The 17,159-nt window shown below is 32.6% G+C and overlaps 2 protein-coding genes across 2 annotated transcripts; both read right to left on the bottom strand.

The window, feature by feature from the left end:
- Positions 1-141: 141 nt before the first annotated feature.
- LOC128189139 (uncharacterized) lies at positions 142-9,466 on the bottom strand. The gene is made up of 13 exons (XM_052860623.1): positions 9,347-9,466; positions 8,683-8,893; positions 8,272-8,444; positions 7,978-8,079; positions 7,632-7,756; positions 7,196-7,207; positions 6,937-6,954; positions 6,501-6,626; positions 6,039-6,145; positions 4,924-4,979; positions 4,652-4,784; positions 4,357-4,507; positions 142-4,015 (listed from the first exon to the last, which is right to left on the bottom strand). The coding sequence occupies exons 2-13, from the start codon at positions 8,857-8,859 to the stop codon at positions 3,429-3,431; spliced, it is 1,767 nt and encodes a 588-aa protein (XP_052716583.1). The 5' UTR covers positions 8,860-8,893; positions 9,347-9,466; the 3' UTR covers positions 142-3,428.
- Positions 9,467-10,915: 1,449 nt separating this feature from the next.
- LOC128189133 (pachytene checkpoint protein 2 homolog) lies at positions 10,916-16,534 on the bottom strand. Its single transcript, XM_052860618.1, has 11 exons — positions 16,293-16,534; positions 14,684-14,846; positions 14,028-14,210; positions 13,735-13,825; positions 13,417-13,553; positions 13,170-13,256; positions 12,960-13,066; positions 12,105-12,258; positions 11,810-11,922; positions 11,581-11,650; positions 10,916-11,178 (listed from the first exon to the last, which is right to left on the bottom strand). Exons 1-11 carry the CDS (start codon positions 16,385-16,387, stop codon positions 11,086-11,088), a joined length of 1,293 nt encoding a protein of 430 aa, XP_052716578.1. The 5' UTR covers positions 16,388-16,534; the 3' UTR covers positions 10,916-11,085.
- Between the last annotated feature and the right edge of the window lie 625 nt (positions 16,535-17,159).

The raw sequence follows: 17,159 nt of genomic DNA, 5'->3' as shown, positions 1-17,159 counted from the left end.
GCTTAAATACTAAAATAATGTTGAAAATGAAAAGTAATGTGTTGTATATAGGTACTTCAAAATACAACCTTTTAATTAAATATTAAAAGAAGTTGTATCATCAAGGCACACATAGAAAAAAGCAGATAACATTTTGTATACATTCATTGGTGAAAATGATCAAATGAGTTTTAGATTCTTTGAGGGTCTAAATAAAAGAGAGAAAAGGTTTTTTTTTCATAGTGAACACATACATATACTTGTACCATACATTGAATTACAAACACATATTTCAAAATGAATTTTAAGATTTACACCTCCCTCTTTTACCAAATAACATGCTTAAAGGAACTTTGTTTACAGGTAGTTGAAATTAATATCTGCAACTTTTGCAGCTTTAAAGCCCCTGGTCTAATCTTGAAACCTGACATTGATATTTATAACTCAAGGAAGTCTTCGTTAATTTTTCTGATGAGTAATGCAGAATCTGTGCAAAACATACATGAATTCTTAATTAGAACAATTGACACATTAATTAAGACAAAGTCTGAGTATCTAGTACATAAATTGGGTAGGGACTTTGCAGAAATACCAAAAATAAGACAGGTTAATCAAGTAATGATCCATCTCACAATACATGGGCAAATATTACAATACCAACAGTATTTGACTGAAATCTAACAGCAAGAACAACAATAGTCAAATCAAGCTTGCACACTGGATCACAGAACAAGATAAACATATGTATAAAACAGTTTCTTGTATCAAAACCAAAATAATCAAGTAATTAACTTGCAATATCATAATTTCCCACCATTCACAACCTGAGCTCATCATTGAAACAGGAAAAATAAATTATTTAAAAACAACAAGACATCTGTGAGCCAATGCTCACTAGTGATACCCCCGCTCTGATGTGAATATGCAAAATAAGCAAAGTCGACATTTAACAGAAAGCTGGCATCCGATTGGTACAGAAATATATCCCACAATATGACATGCTTAAACAAATAGTGTGTTAAAATTTCAAGCATCTGCGATAAATAGCTGCTGAGAAATCTTTGAGGAAAATTTGTTTGAAAATTTTGGCTAAAATAAACAAAGTACTCATTTAACAGGAAGATGGTACAAAAATATATCCCACGATATGGCATGCCTTAAAAAATACTGTGTTAAAATTTAAAGCATCTCCGATAAATAGCTGCTGAGAAATCTTTGACGAAAATTTGTTTGAAAATTTTGGCAAAAAATAAACAGTCATTATTTAACAGAAAGTTGACGTCCGATTGATACAAAAATATATCCCACAATATGGCATGCCAAAACAAATAGTGTGTTAAAATTTCAAGCATCTGCGATAAAAAGCTGCTGAGAAATCTTTGACGAAAATTTGTTTGAAAATTTTGGTTAAAAAATAAGCAAAGTCGTCATTTAACAATAAGTTGACGTCCGATTGGTACAAAAATATATCCCACGAAATGGCATGCCTTAACAAACACTGTGTTAAAATTTCAAGCAACTGCGATAAATAGTTGCTGAGAAATCTTTGACGAAAATTTGTTTGAAAATTTGGTTAAAAAATAAGCAAAGTTGTCATTTAACAGGAAGTTGACGTCCGATTGATACAAAAATATATCCCACGATATGGCATGCCTATACAAATAGTGTGTTAAAATTTCAAGCATCTGCGATAAATAGTTGCTGAGAATTCTTTGACGGAAATTTGTTTGAAAATTTTGGCAAAAAATAAACAAAGTCGTCATTTAACAGGAAGTTGACGTCTGATTGGTACAAAAATATATCCCACGATATGGCATGCCTATACAAATACTGTGTAAAAATTTCAAGCATCTGCGATGAACAGTTGCTGAGAAATCTTTGACGAAAATTTGTTTGAAAATTTTGGTTAAAAAATAAGCAAAGTCGTCATTTAACAGGAAGTTGACGTCCGATTGGTACAAAAATATATTCCACGATATGGCATGCCTAAACAAACACTGTGTTAAAATTTCAAGCATCTGCGATAAATAGTTGCTGAGATAAATGCGACAGAAATTTTTGTTACGGACGGACAGACAGACGGACAGACAGACAGACAGACGGACGGACGGACGGACAGACAGACAGACACACAAGGGTAAAACAGTATACCCCCTCTCCTTCGGAGCGGGGGTATAAATATCTCAAATATTTCACAATTAAAACATACACGTACTAGCTAGAACTGAGTACTCCCATGCCCCAAAATGGAATGGAGAAGAGTCAAATAAAACAAACATTGGACCCTCAAGATATGTGATACTGGTCATTGTCACTATTCATGGAATGATTGTACATATTCTTGTGTATAAATTTCAAAATAACAAAAAGAAATATCTAAATAAAAACAATATTCTGGACGGAAATAAAATAAGCACAACGATATAAAAGAATACAGAGACGTTAAACAAAGTTAAAAAGCTCTCAGAAAAATTACTGGTATAGATATGTAATTGATGGTAACTTATAAGTATGTCAAACCTACATAAGCAAATGATTTGATTGGTCTCCATCATTTAAGCAATTTTTTTTTCTTCTTCTTAAATTCATAATGTATCAAGGAATTCTATAATCTGGATTGCTATGCAATTAAAACACTTAAGATATCACAGTTGGACCACTTTAAAAGCAGTAATAAACAGATGAATGTCTTTCCTACATACACCTAAATTCAGATATCTTTTTAAGGAAGAGTTAAAATACTCTCCTTTAATGTTGTGTTGGTGGTCAAACATCATGATTAAAGTTTGACTATAAACCAAATTTTAACATGATGGCCATGGATGTCAGGCAAAGAAAAATCAAAACTGTAAAGTAACGAAAAAGCTTCCACACATATATATGACTGTGTGTACACTACAGTATATAGTGAGTAGAATATGGCGTGTGTGTACGCCTTATCAATTCAGTGCCTACTATGACCGGAAAAATTTGGTTCCACATAAAATGGGAGACTCTTATAGGGTGTTGATGACCTAGAGGTCCAACATGGGAGCCAAAAGCAAATAACTCGAAATAACTGAAATCTATCAATACACAAACAGAAACAATGCAGCAATACTAAAAAAGGAGATGGAACCTAGAGGCTAAAATTGCAATTGCTTCACAATATGGACAAAAATTTCCTTTACGTTTCTTTGTTGATATACATAATAGATACTCCCAAATACGTATAAAAACTCCCAAATTTACATCTACATGTAATTACATACAAAGGAAACAGTAGATCTTTTGTGATTTTTAAATATCACAATTCATTCATATGAAATTTTATAGATATTAATCTGATTTGAGTCTTTTAATTTCCCTGTGCAGCAGAGAATAGAGTAACTACACTAAGTAGTTGATTAAGTGAATAACAAAATAAATTAAAATTAGTACAATAATTATTATAACTCTGTATTGATTGACTAGACCTCAGTATCATAGGATGATCTCTCGGGTATACCCCCTAGCACCGCTCTATACGTATCAGACGACCTCAGAGAACTGACCGGCTGATACGAAATACTCTCATGACTCCCCCTTAGAGCCCCTAAGTCTAATTTTGGCACTTCTGATGGTCGATTCTCACCAAGATTTTTATTTTTCCTTAGTTGGACAGGTGTTAATGGCAGTTCTCTAAAACCATCACCATAATTTAAACTTCCATCTCTATTAAATTTGGCTGTTCCATTCACTGTAAAAATAGTGGTGGAGTTTAAGTCTTCATTTTCTTCTTCCACATCCATTTGCCTGGGTTTCCGTGGTTTTTTCCGCCTTAACCGTTTACTTTTGCGAATAGAGTCTTGTGAATTAATCCCAGAATCAGGGCTAGTGTCTTGAGTGTTACCTCCCTTAATTACATTCTTTGATGGAGCCTCATTTTGGGAATCATCTGTGTCAGAATGATAACTTTTATTTTCATGAACACTAGGCATCATTCTTTGGGATTGTTTCCTTAATGAACCATCCAATGGTGCATTCACTGACTTAGAGTAGTAAAGAGAAGGATTGTCTGAAACAAAACATCAATTAAAAATTTTAAGTACGGTACTTGTACTAGCATTGTACATGCATGTTACTGATCTATAATATAATTGTTGATTAAAAAAAAGAGGCTCTTATAAAACATACCCATGCAGCAAATACCAATATGCCCCCTCTTCCAGGTTGGATATTAATTAATTTATTTGCTTGAGTATATCAGTAAATTTGTGACCTTATATTGAACCAAAATGTATCATTTGCCAATCTGTATTTGACATTTTGAACTTATCTAGCAAATTGCCTTAAGAAATTTTTCTCTGATTTGAAGTATGCAAGAAAAAAACTATAGGTTAATGCGAAATAACAAACCTATGGTGGCTATCTTATTGTCTGTATCCTGAAAATCTCCATCTCCACCCTGGCTCATGTGAGCTCGGAGACTTTTCCTCTTTTTTCTCCTCAATTTCTTTACTGTGTTGCTACCATCGCTATCATCAACTCTACTGTACTTGTCAAAAACCTGAATTCAATAACAATACAAACTGCATCTTTTTCTTCATACATTCCCAAAATAAAAGAGTTGAATACATAGTTAAGCTTTATATGTTGTTATAGAGCTTGACTACAATAATGTTGTCTTGGTTACTATAAAATGTAAACATACAATGTTGTTGTTGTGTATGGGGGAGGTCAGAGGAGGGGGAGTCTCCCCGTCTGTTCTCTGTCGCTCTGCCTCCTCTAGCATTTTCTGATACTGTAGTCCACTGTTGTCATTCATATCAGATGATGATGACCTACTAATTAAATTAAGAGATACATTCAAGTTAATATCCAGATGATGGTACAATAAATAATAGTAGTGCTTAGGTTTTATTTGTTTCATTTTCATCACTTTGCTCTTATTCTGCTGTTTTTACACTCTCGAGTTACTCTTACATTTTGTCTTTTCCTTCTCTTGCATTGCTTGGCTCAATTCTGTTCTTTGTTTTCGACTGAATCAAAACATGAAAAAAATTTAACTTTTTATATCTGGTACATGCTAATTAACATTCAAACATTTGTTCATTAAAGAGACAGTACAGCTGAAAACACGTGTGAATAACTTCAGATTTACCTATTGTATCATTATGAAATAACAAAAAACGTTGATTGTAATAGTTGAAATACATAAAAATCCCTTTCACATACCTAATTAATGTATTTATGAGCCTCCAGAAATTTAACAGTCGTACAAACCCGAAATATCTTATATTGTTTATTTGTACCACGTGGACTTTGATTGACAGTAATTGACACGTGCTGAAAACTACACATGTACTAGATCTTCGTCCGACTACGGTCATCATAGTATACAAAGTTAAAGGGACACTCTAAACAGAACACATCATCACTTTCTCAATAATTTATTAATGGTTTACCAATTTCAGTTCATTATAAGATGAACAGACATAAATATGTCAAATAACCTCTCAAGGGGCCTCATTTACAAAAATAAATTAGGTTGTAGCAACTCCTATGATAAACACGCAAGATACATGCCTACAAAATAATAATTGTGGTTATTTTAAAAACTTCGAACAATTATTCCCTGAGAGATGTAGAAAAGGCATATTTATATCAACAAACATGCCCATGAGAATCTTCGCGAGCCCTGCATAAGTTTTGTTTACAGTAAATACTCATGCGTAATAGTATGGAACGCTAAACCCCAGAACATGTTGCGATGTAAATATTACGGGTTATACATAATTATTAATTTTAATGAAATAATTAGATTTATATCATGGTGAATATTGTAATTTTCTGAAAGTTTATACATTCATGAGTAGTACAAAAATACCGAACCAGATCGGAAAATTTTTTCAAGTTGGTTTTTTGATAAGATGCGCCATACTGTCTCTTTAAGATAACATTTGTACATGTATCTAAACTAAAATTTTTCATCATTTCTTGTTGGAGGGAGAGGTGGGTAGTTTTATCTGTAATCAAACTTGCTTTTCTGTCTAGTCTACCAGTATACTTAGGTATCAAACAATTCCCTGTCTGGGTACCTTTTTCTTTTCTCTTTGACTGCTTGGAGGAACATCTGTGCCATAATCATTCTCTTCCCTGTCACGTTGTTGAACTATGTACTCATATGTTGTCATCTGGTTATACACTATCAAAATATTAACAGTTACTTTGCATTACAAGAATTTTATCAATTATACAGCCAAACTACATTTTTCACCAAATCAGCCTAGACTGCCCCTAGCTTACCTAATATATATACATATAATCTTAAGAATTTCCTTTTAATTCAAACATTAAAAATCTCCCCCCCCCCCCCCCCAGAAAAAAAAAAATCAATAACAGATTTTCATCAATTTTAAAAACAAAATACCATTTCTATCAAGTTCTATCAATTACAAAACTGCCAAGTATATACTGTCTGACTATAACCGCAACCTATAATCAATATTGATCTGATTTAGATGTAAACTACATGTACAAACAAAACTACATGTACTTACTTAGGTAGCAATGGAAGGCAAACAGATGTATTAAGAGCCCTAGCGACAAGAGTAAGAAGATGGCTGTCACCCCCACAAGGCCAAGAAAGCCTTCGTCTGGAACCACCGCATAGCAGATCTTAAACTCTGAATAGGAGGATTATGGTATTATGTGCAAATGGAATTTCTTCATACAGAGTTTAAGAAAATCTTGTGACATTTTAAGTTAAATGGTTATCTGGTACACATTATCAGAAAAAAAAGAATGCATCAATATTCAATTAAAAAAATGTCAAATACAATTAAGTGTTAAATGAATAGCAAATCTAGGATTTTAACAGTTTTCAAACTTGCTATTATAAAAGAAATGTAATTTTAGAAAGCAATGTATTTCTTGTAGTTTTTCATAAGCATTAACTAAGAATATCTGAAAAAAAAAACGGTAAGTAAAACCTACCTGAAGTATCTGTCATATCTGAAATCCAAAACAAACAAAATGATAATAATATAAAAACAAATTGGGTATTCAAGGCAATGGTGCAATTACATGTACATTACTCAAATGAGCATTAAAATTTATAAACCTGCATATCAAACTTAATTTACAATAAATAAAACTGACAGTACAGTTGTTTAAGTCAACCCACATAAATTCAACTTTCAAAAGAAAATAAGCTGCATGCAGTTTTACAGTCCGAGAGCATTCCAGTACTTACTTGCTATGAAATCTGTAAATAAAAGAATGACACATTTACTGGTACATGTACATATAGCCTCTGTTTCTTAAATAATATTTTCTTTTAGAATATCAGTTTACTTGTCTACATATAATATTTTATTGTATATGTATCAATATAATCCTATTGAACAATACCATAGTACATATGTGTATTGGGTTAAATAATCTATGACTTTTGTCTTGATTATCATGTTGAATAGATATACCAATAAAAACAGTTTCTTAATTTAACTGGCAATCTTGGATAAGTTCAATCTGTATTGGTTATCAACATTTTTTTTCTATTAATTTTCCTTTCACTTTTTCATATCTCAATCTCTAATGAAGTACACTACATTGTATACTGTAGATTATATATGACATACTAACTATAAAAATTGGTGAATTTGATAACGCCCAGCACTTGTACCTACCATTGTATGGTTTTAATATTTCTCCATTGGTTTGATCACTGTAGTAAGCCACAAACTCCACTAATGCCAAGAGGAGAACCGATAACACACCGAGCATTCCTGTCACAAGCACCGCCAGAAACCACCTGATAATAATTCAGTATCATTATATATAAGCAACACCACAAAAACCTCATGCATTCTGTAACTGGTTTGACAAATTCATTTATTAAGCTATTCGTGTTCCCATTAGGCATAAATGTTTTTGCTTGTCCCAATTACCCCAGATAACAAATTGGTAGAAGGCACACATATCTACCGGTAGATGACTAGATGAAATATATTTGTAATCCATTTTTACCCATACCTATAGTTTTTGCCACCAACACAATTATTCAGCCATTTACAGTGATGATCAAACTCCATCACACACTTATTACAAGCACTACAGTGCTTTGATTTTGAAGCCCTGATAAAAAAAGAAGAAATATATATTTCACACAAATGTACCGGTAACTGTAAAAAAAAAATATTTAAAATTAAATGAGAAATAATATAAAATTAAAATTGGTATGCCTATATGTTAACTGCATATTTTTCATCAGACAGTATATATACATGTTTACACTAAAACTTGTTGTCTTTCTCTGTAATTACTTACACATCTGTCTCACAGATATAGCAGTGCAAGTTGTCATCTATAACATGAGGATGTTTTCTTCTGTCAAATGGCTTCCGTTTTGGGTTTCCTTTCAGCACAGCAGGATCAGCTGGGTTGATGGTGCTGGCCACAATGTGTGTGAAAACATGTGATATCAGTGCAAGAGCAGTGATCTTTAATAAAGCTAAGGACTTGGTCACTTTCCTGAATTACCATGAATCATTTTTGACCAAACAAAACTGTCAAAATCAAAATATCAACTTTCATGAAATGTGAAACTATATTAAGTACTAATCAATTAAATCAAGTACATGCATGTACACAAGTACATATATCCAGTTTAAATCAGTACATGCATTACAAGATAAATCTAGATAAATAAACTTAAATTTCAAAATCTTAAAAGGATACAATATACGCTGGGATCTGTACATCTGAATGTAAGTGAGGAACCAATGTTGTGAAGTTGATGAAAGAGAAGTATAGAATAAAGAACCATGCAACGCCCTGCAGAGGGTGAGGTGGGCATGTCCAACCATTCTTTCGGCTGATTTGTCGATATTGCGTTCGAAACAATTCTCTGGACATGTTTGAAAGATTTCCTTCAAATTTGTCACTTCACCTACAAACAATTAAGAAACTGTTAAAAATGCATGTCTTTACAAATGCCATACAATCTTAATACCTTTTTCATATGGTTAAATACTTAACTAATTGTATTGCAATTTATACCATATGTTTAATAAGCAACACTGAATGGGCTATAAGTAATGTAAACATTTTATATTACACACCTCAAAATACATTTATCATATTTAGGCCTTTAATATTTCGATACCCAGACATGTATGATACAATCAGAAATGAACTATGAGATATAAAACCATTTGAGACGTGACACTTTAACCTAAACTTTATCATTAATGACTAATAAGATAACACCGAGAAAGTGTAAATAAGGCAGTCCTCGTTTACACGTATAACCCACATGTCGATTAATTCCTTAATCCAGTAAAAATTTATCTATGTGGTAGAATGCTTAAGTTACAGTTTACATATAATGGAATTTACTTACATTCTGTTTAATTGATGAAGCGACCCATTAAGTCAAAAGTAATTTATGTGGTTTTACATTATAATTTTTGAAAATAGTATATGCCGGCCATTTTGGTTCCAAGGTGACAGTATCAACTATATTAATCCGCCAGAGCGCCATAATGTCAAAATTTATATTACCAAAGCTAATCAATATCTTAATTAAAGATAAAAACAAAATAATTAATTGAAACAAAAATTTGGATAATATTTATTGTAAGAATTTGTAATTTCTTTAAGATAGTAAATATAAAACAGAACTATATTCTCGCACTTGCTATGAAAGAGTTAACTCGTACATTAACTATTTCGCAAACAAATACTATATAATGGGCGGATCCAAAAATTGAATGAGGGGACACCAGTTGCAGGCTAGGAGCCTAGTGTCGCCTTGAGTCCCCAAAACATTAAAAAGTCATTGTTAGAGAATTAGCATATTTATACATCATTTCAAGGATTTTGCAAGGTCCATTGCTTTTTTCAAACACTTTTTATTTGAACTCGCTACATATAGTATGCAATATTCGTGCAACTTCAGACAAATGTATAAATATCAATGTGGCCATTCTTCCATCAAAATTTTCTCAAATTAGATTAATGTGCCGAATTTTTGAATTCCCCAAGACTTTAGTGAACTGGGTCAAATGGTTTTTATGTGGCATTTTAAAAAAAAAAATTTTTGCGAAAATTGCATGTTGAATTAAACAATCATTTGAATGATGTTTTTGATAATTATTTTATAAAAAAAATTGTATATATCAGAAAACCTTTGTACAGTTTGTTTATTTATTTGGTATTTTTAACAGATAAAAGTAATTTTTTACTGTGTAAAAAATGTATGTATTGACATTGTTAATTAAATGTTGATAATAAATCGCTAAGGAACTACCGGTACTGTGAAACGTATAAATCATAAAATACATTCTTTACATAGTTTGGGTTGATTAGATTAACAAGCTCTCTAATTGCAAAGGTTCACATCATTATTTGAGTTTCTATTGAAATTCTCTTCTAATTAGGACAACTGAATGAAACTTCAGAATCAATGCATATTAGAAGATAACAATCTATGCTGTAAAATATTGATACACCCCTACTGTCACTCTCTTTGCCACACTGGGTTGAAAGTTGGATAATTATTTTTTATCTAATCCATTTTAAATGTACATTTAGATTTACTAAATATAGGACGAATTCCACTTTCTTCTAGACTGTACTCTAAATAACAATCTCAGAAGTGAACTTTATCAAGTGTTAATTTTCCAAATAATTCATATTTACATGTATCTGAAGACAACCTATTTCAAACTATCATTAGTAAACTGCAAATTTTATACATTCTGCATTTATTAAATTAAGACAAAGTAAATCCTTACTCATGCATTAATTTTTTTAATTAGTGTTAACAGTGACTTATAGGTCCAAAGGGCAATGTGTTTGATTTATGTAATCAACTATTCAATCGTAAAAGATAAACATGTCACTATATCAAATGGTTTACTTTACTTTAAGATTTGCTTATGAAAAAAAACAAAAACAAAATACCAAATACATTTTGACTTATTTTATGTAATAAACAATTATTATGTAGCACTGTCACAATGAACATTATTTACCGTGTCTGGAATAATGAACATAATAAATATCATCAAACCATGAAGATTTTTATCACAGTAACAAAAGAGTTCAGTAAATTTGGCATGATTCTTAACAAATTCCTCAGTCATTAGATAAGTCACTTCTCTCTTTGAACTGCCTTTCTACTGCTTTTTTCAGTCCATCCAAAAATTCCTCAAGAGTGACAGATGGTCTCTGAAAAATATATTTTTCAATGCAGCCATGTCAAACAGATTCTGTTACTATAGACACATGGATTTAGTCATTTTTCAAAATTGCATAAACATGTATACAGGTAATAAATTATTGTTATTTTTCTGTATCAGTCTAATTTTCAAGAATATTTGCTGCAAACTAAGGTTAAAAGATTGAATAAACAAAGTTGCACAATCTTTTCCTTCTTTTGTGTGTCTGACAACACAACTTCAACTTCAAAACAATATGCATTTAAAACATTTGACTTGTGGTAAAATTGTTGGTATTGTTGATATTAAAGTAAATTTATCAGCACATTTCAGCAAAATATAAATGTATTAAATTTTGGCAAGTTAATGATTTTCATGATTGTATATACATGGAAGCTGTTTTGTTAAATACCTGAACAAAGAGAGCATGGGCAATAAAAGGGAGCTTTCTAAGAGTCCTTCCACTTAATCCATGACTCTGCCTAAAACAAAAACCAAATCAGAAAAACAAGTATTAAAAATGTTTATGTCATGGTCCATTGTAATATAATAATTACAAAACAATGTTAATTAATTGAGATACTGTTCCTCGTTATAAGTAAAAGTATGCATTTCAATTCAAAATGGCAGTCTATACTCACATTGCTATGTCTCGCAGTTGCAAACTAAGCCTGGTAACATTTTTTTCAATGAACTTCATGACTTCCAGTGTACGTAAATCAAACAATTGCTGTGCAGGGGAGATGATTCCAACCTAATGGTACACGTTTAAAATGAATTTCACACATTTGGACAACAGGTCAACAAATGTTTGTCCTTAAATCAAAATTACCGATAACATAATTGACACATTAATAAAAAAATCTCTTGATTTATGTCTACACCAACTTAATATTTGACAAATGTAAGAAATTTTGGTGCTTCGATTATTCTTACTCTCATAAGTTCTATAATACACGAGTGGTAGATTTTGAATATGGCAGCTGGGGATGGTGGTCCAATATACTGCTTAATGTCTGCTCTGTCCACAAATGCCAGGTCAATAGCACCTGTCACATTGGAGGTAGTCAGTATCATCACATTAGGGTATCTGTTAATCAAGGCAGAAGACTGAGTAAATTACTTGTTACTTATTTCACAGTACATTTTTTTTCATAAAGTAATACATGTACTTTATTACATTAGTGGCAAATTCTAAGCAATCACATTCTGGCCAAAACCCCATATGAATTCTGAAAAAGGCAAATACACAAGCATCTTTTGATGGTGTACCATGATCAGAGTAAACAATTGTTATAATTTTTATACATTTTAAATATAGATTCATCATTCTGAATGACAGCTATTACACTGAATTCCTCCCATCTAGCATTGGTTGCATGAGAAGAGAGTATCATTGATAAAGTATACTTAAAGATTAGATTTTGACGTAACCTTTTAATATCCAATTCTGTCCTAAATAAAACATGTTTATTTGCTGATGCAGTCAATACGGCAAACAGCATAAAGAATACAAACATTTGTTTAAACTTGACAGAACTCTCACATATGGCTCATGAATGTTAAGCTTAAAAAACTTTATTTGTTCATTTAGAAAATGGTAGGAGAAAGCTATGCAGACTCCGAACCCTGGCTTGAGATGATGCCTTACAGTAATTAGATTCTGTAATTTTTTACATTGTAATCTAAATAGTATTTGGCTGAATGAATTAGATAGAACTTAGTGGACTAAATGAAATCGAAACACAAAGTTGTAGCTAATTTCAGACGCACTTATCTAGAATACACCACCTTTTGATCTGATCGAGCTGAGTAAGCAGTGCGTTCACCACCCTGATAGCATCTGACGGCTCACTCCCCGACATAGTGCTTTTTCTTGCAGCAGTCAGACTTTCTACCTAAAAAACATGCTGCCATCAATTTCTTTTCCTCAAATTAGCAAATATGATTAAAAGCCTTGCACTGAGAATTAATGAGCTACTAAATATGTACAAATCTTACTTCATCTATTAACACAAACACCAGAGCATCCTGGTCATCAATCAACTCCTGGATTTTCTGAAACATTTTCATCACCAACTTTCCACTCTACAAGCAAGATATTAATACATGTTTATAGATAGAATGTTCTCTGACACCTTGAAATATCACAGAACCACAACACTCTGATTAATTTTTGAATATTCATGGTAATCTTGAACATTCCAAGAAACTTTTCTTTTATTACACTCAGATATAATGTAATTACCTCCGAAAACCACTTGGAGAAGAGACTGTGACTGTTGATTTCAATAAGCTGGCCATAAGAGTACCTGTCTGACAACCTGATCACTAATTTCTGGGCCAGGGCTTTACACAAAGAAGTTTTTCCTGTCCCAGGAGGTCCTGAAGAAACACAATTCAGCACATTTCTGTATGTTTTACAAAACATTTACAAGAATATCAAAGATAAAAACCTAAAGCAATTGCAGGTTTGGATCCAGATGCTTTTTCTTGTTAAAAAGATTCAAACTGCATGTGCTTAATTAGAATAAATGTAAATTTTGGAGAAAATGTTTCCACTAACCATGTAGGAGAATAACTTTGTTCCATGATATGATGTTATTGTTGACAGCTTTGTCAGAAAACAGCAGAGTTGTTGATGCATAATTCAAAAGCTACAAAACAGAAACCTTTTATTACTACTACTACATGTATAAACATGTGATAAAAAGTTGACGAGATTTAAGAAAAAATTAAAAAGATTATTTTCTAATATCTTTAGTTGTTCATATGAGTTACAATGCTTATCATCTACGGCTTTCAAAAAATGTAATGAGAAAGCTTTTGAAAAGCAGTTACTTAGTATCATCTACAAACCCCTCGTTTGATATCCTCATCATAAATCAAACTCTCCCATAATCCACTGAAATCTGAGGCAGGCAGGAGCCAATGATGAGCAGCTGCCATATCCTCCTCATCATCCAGCTCTTCAGTTCCTGGTCCATCTTCATTCAGTCGATAAACATGCATCATCAGGTTACCCGAAACCAGGCAGATTTGCTATTAACATTTGCGAAAAATTAAGAGGATGGATTACATGGATGAATAACAAGACAATTTAAAAATGAATTAAGACATCGTTTCCTATCATATCACGGGTTCTATGGTATCGCGGTATATCTGTTTACCTATAGTAGCACGCTCTGAAATTGACATTGACGTCAAGATATTTTTAGACATAATAAACAGAGGCACGCTTAACATCACTGAGGTATAAAATAGAGGAATCTCACAATAACATTAGTTTCTGGAAAAGTTTTTCGACAAAATGATTTAACTACCGTGATATCATAGGACAGGCTCATACTTTTAAATGGTTTAAATATCACTCATTTTAGTCATTTACATAACTTATTGATCTTGCGTAGTGTTTGAAATTTTACTTCAAAATGTGTTAAAATATGTTGTATTATTCAAGGTTATTCTGCTAAAATCTAAAAAGAAATTCGGATTAATCTCATAATACTACTTACCTTTTTTTCAGCATTGCACTCTGTGTCACAAAGTGAAACAGATTTAACATTCTCTTGTAAAAACACATCATCAAAAGAAGTCAAGATGAGATCTCCATAGATAACGCGGTGACGATCTAGTAGGGCAATCACATGTTCTTTGACTGTTTGACTCTCTGCCAAGCTAAGAAAAAAGAAATACATGTAGTAGACTCATATAAATAGACTTGTATCTGTAATCTTGTTTACATCGAACTGCGCTATTTGGACTTAAGCATACACTGTCTGATCAGCGATGAAGTCAGAATGACAACACTGGATAAGAGCAAGTAGAAATGTCCTATCCATACTGAATCTCGACAAGAGATATGGTACCAGATACCATGGTATGATCATGATGGTATCGGGTGCGTTTGCCCTATCCACATGTTCGCCTTAGTCCGTTTCCTCTAGGTCCCTTCGCTCTAATTATCGTTCGCCCAAATAATTGTTCGCCTTAAACCTTGTTCGCTCCTTGTTTATAAATAAACAATATTATAATTTATTTCATTTACTTTTAACTTAAAACTTGTTAACTTTTATTAATCATTCATATATAATGTTTTTCCTTCATCAAAAATGACGTAATTGGTATACGTTAATTGTAACATTTTATTGCCTTACATTGCCGATAACTGTCTTCTTGTTTTTATAATGATTCGCTTGGTGTTTTTAAACAATCAAAGAATTTGAGACTCAAATTGGCTCATTCAGAAGCTTACATGTAGCAGATGATTATCACCTATTCTATCTTTAAAGAATTTACATAACACAATCCTTTGATCTTTAAATGAGATATATACGGAATTAGAACATGTAGCTGTATTAAACAACTGTCAACCATGGTGATCATTATGTAGAAGTAGAAAGGGCGGTATTGTTTTCATTAATTATATATGTATCTTTCAAAATGTTTAAATTGACTAGAATACACAAAATTATTTAAATTAATTAATCCTATATAAAATTAAGGCGAATGGACACAGTGCAAACTGCGTCAAGAGCGACGGACCTTGGGCAAACGAAAACTAGAGCGAACAGCGTCAAGGGCTAAGGCGTTTTAGAGCGAACGAACAGCCAATCTAGATCTGACTGGTGTTTGAATTGCATATGTTGTTATATTAATTTTTGTTTCATTCATATAAAATCTGTTCTCATTCTTATCTGATAATAAATATATAGAACCATTTTAATATGAGCTTGGACTTTGGGTAGTTGTGAAAACAGCAATGTGACGTAGGCCTGTCTATTTTAGTGTAGGTCACCCTGCCATGGCTCTCTGAAATCAACAAGATTTGTCTGGCTTTTGAGCTAAGACTACACAATTGGTGCATATTTCGCTTGAAACCAGCGTCATTTTGAACTTGTTTTGACGCAATAAATAGATAGTTACGTCCTACTGAAAGTCCAAGGCCTTGTTAAAAATGGTTCTAAAAATCACAGTCTGTGGAGCTGCTGTGAACGCATAGACTTCCTTGATGAAGACAATCGGATTAAGATTACATTAAAGGTATGACTATTTTAAGATTCTATATGAGACGGTTTGATGATTGATGAAAATCCTAAGATAATTATCAAATAAAAGGGGCACCTTGTCGGTTTCAGACAGATTTCAACGTGATATTTTTCCTCCGTGTCACCCTTTGGTAAAACACTTCCGAGTCCATTCACTGATATATCGCCCATTGAAATAAACTTCTTCTTTTAACAAAGGTCAGTAAAGTAAGCTAAAACTCATGGAACGATTTTCTTCTTGTGGTATCAAATGCAGAACTATGCCAATATCTTTGAACATGCCGCCATTTTTTATTTATGAAACATAATCCAAGAACCAACAACAGGAAACGCTGAAATATCCGGATGAAGGACTTCCTCAGAAATTTCCGAATTTTTGGGGGCATATGTATGCACACACGTCGTAAAACCAGTCAACAGAATTTCATTACATTTGAAAGGTAGTTTTATAGTCTTATAAAGGAATCTCTCTCTTGTTTGGCAAGAATTTAAGAAGACTTAAAAGACTGGAACCCGTCCCCCTTTTTTAAGTTCAATATTTTTATATGATTTTAGCTGAACTCTGTTTAATACATAGGCGTCGGAACCGGGGGGGGGGGGGGGCTAGGGGGGGGGGGTCGGGCTTAACTTCATGTGGAAGGAGTCCCTAACGCTGTGATCTGGGGAAACTCTATGACATGCAGTGGCGTAGCTAGAGCTAGAATGAAGTATAGGCACCATTAATAAGGCGAGGGGTCTGGGGGCCGCTCAAGGCGAAGCCCCCCGACGGAAAACGGATTTCGTGTTTTATAGAACACCCAGGAAAAAAATTTAGGCACTTTTCGTACACAAAATTTTGAGTTTTTTATAAGAAGTTTTATCGTAAAATTATCGTTCAATTTTTCAGCATCTTTTCCGTCTGTGTATAGGTATTTTACACGCCTAATCCACCTATCTTCTTATA

The sequence above is a fragment of the Crassostrea angulata genome, chromosome 6 (assembly GCF_025612915.1).
Source record: "Crassostrea angulata isolate pt1a10 chromosome 6, ASM2561291v2, whole genome shotgun sequence".
Taxonomy (NCBI): Eukaryota; Metazoa; Mollusca; class Bivalvia; order Ostreida; family Ostreidae; genus Magallana; species Magallana angulata.
The sequence above is the reverse complement of the archived record's forward strand: the minus strand, read 5'-3'. Positions and strand labels throughout refer to the sequence as shown.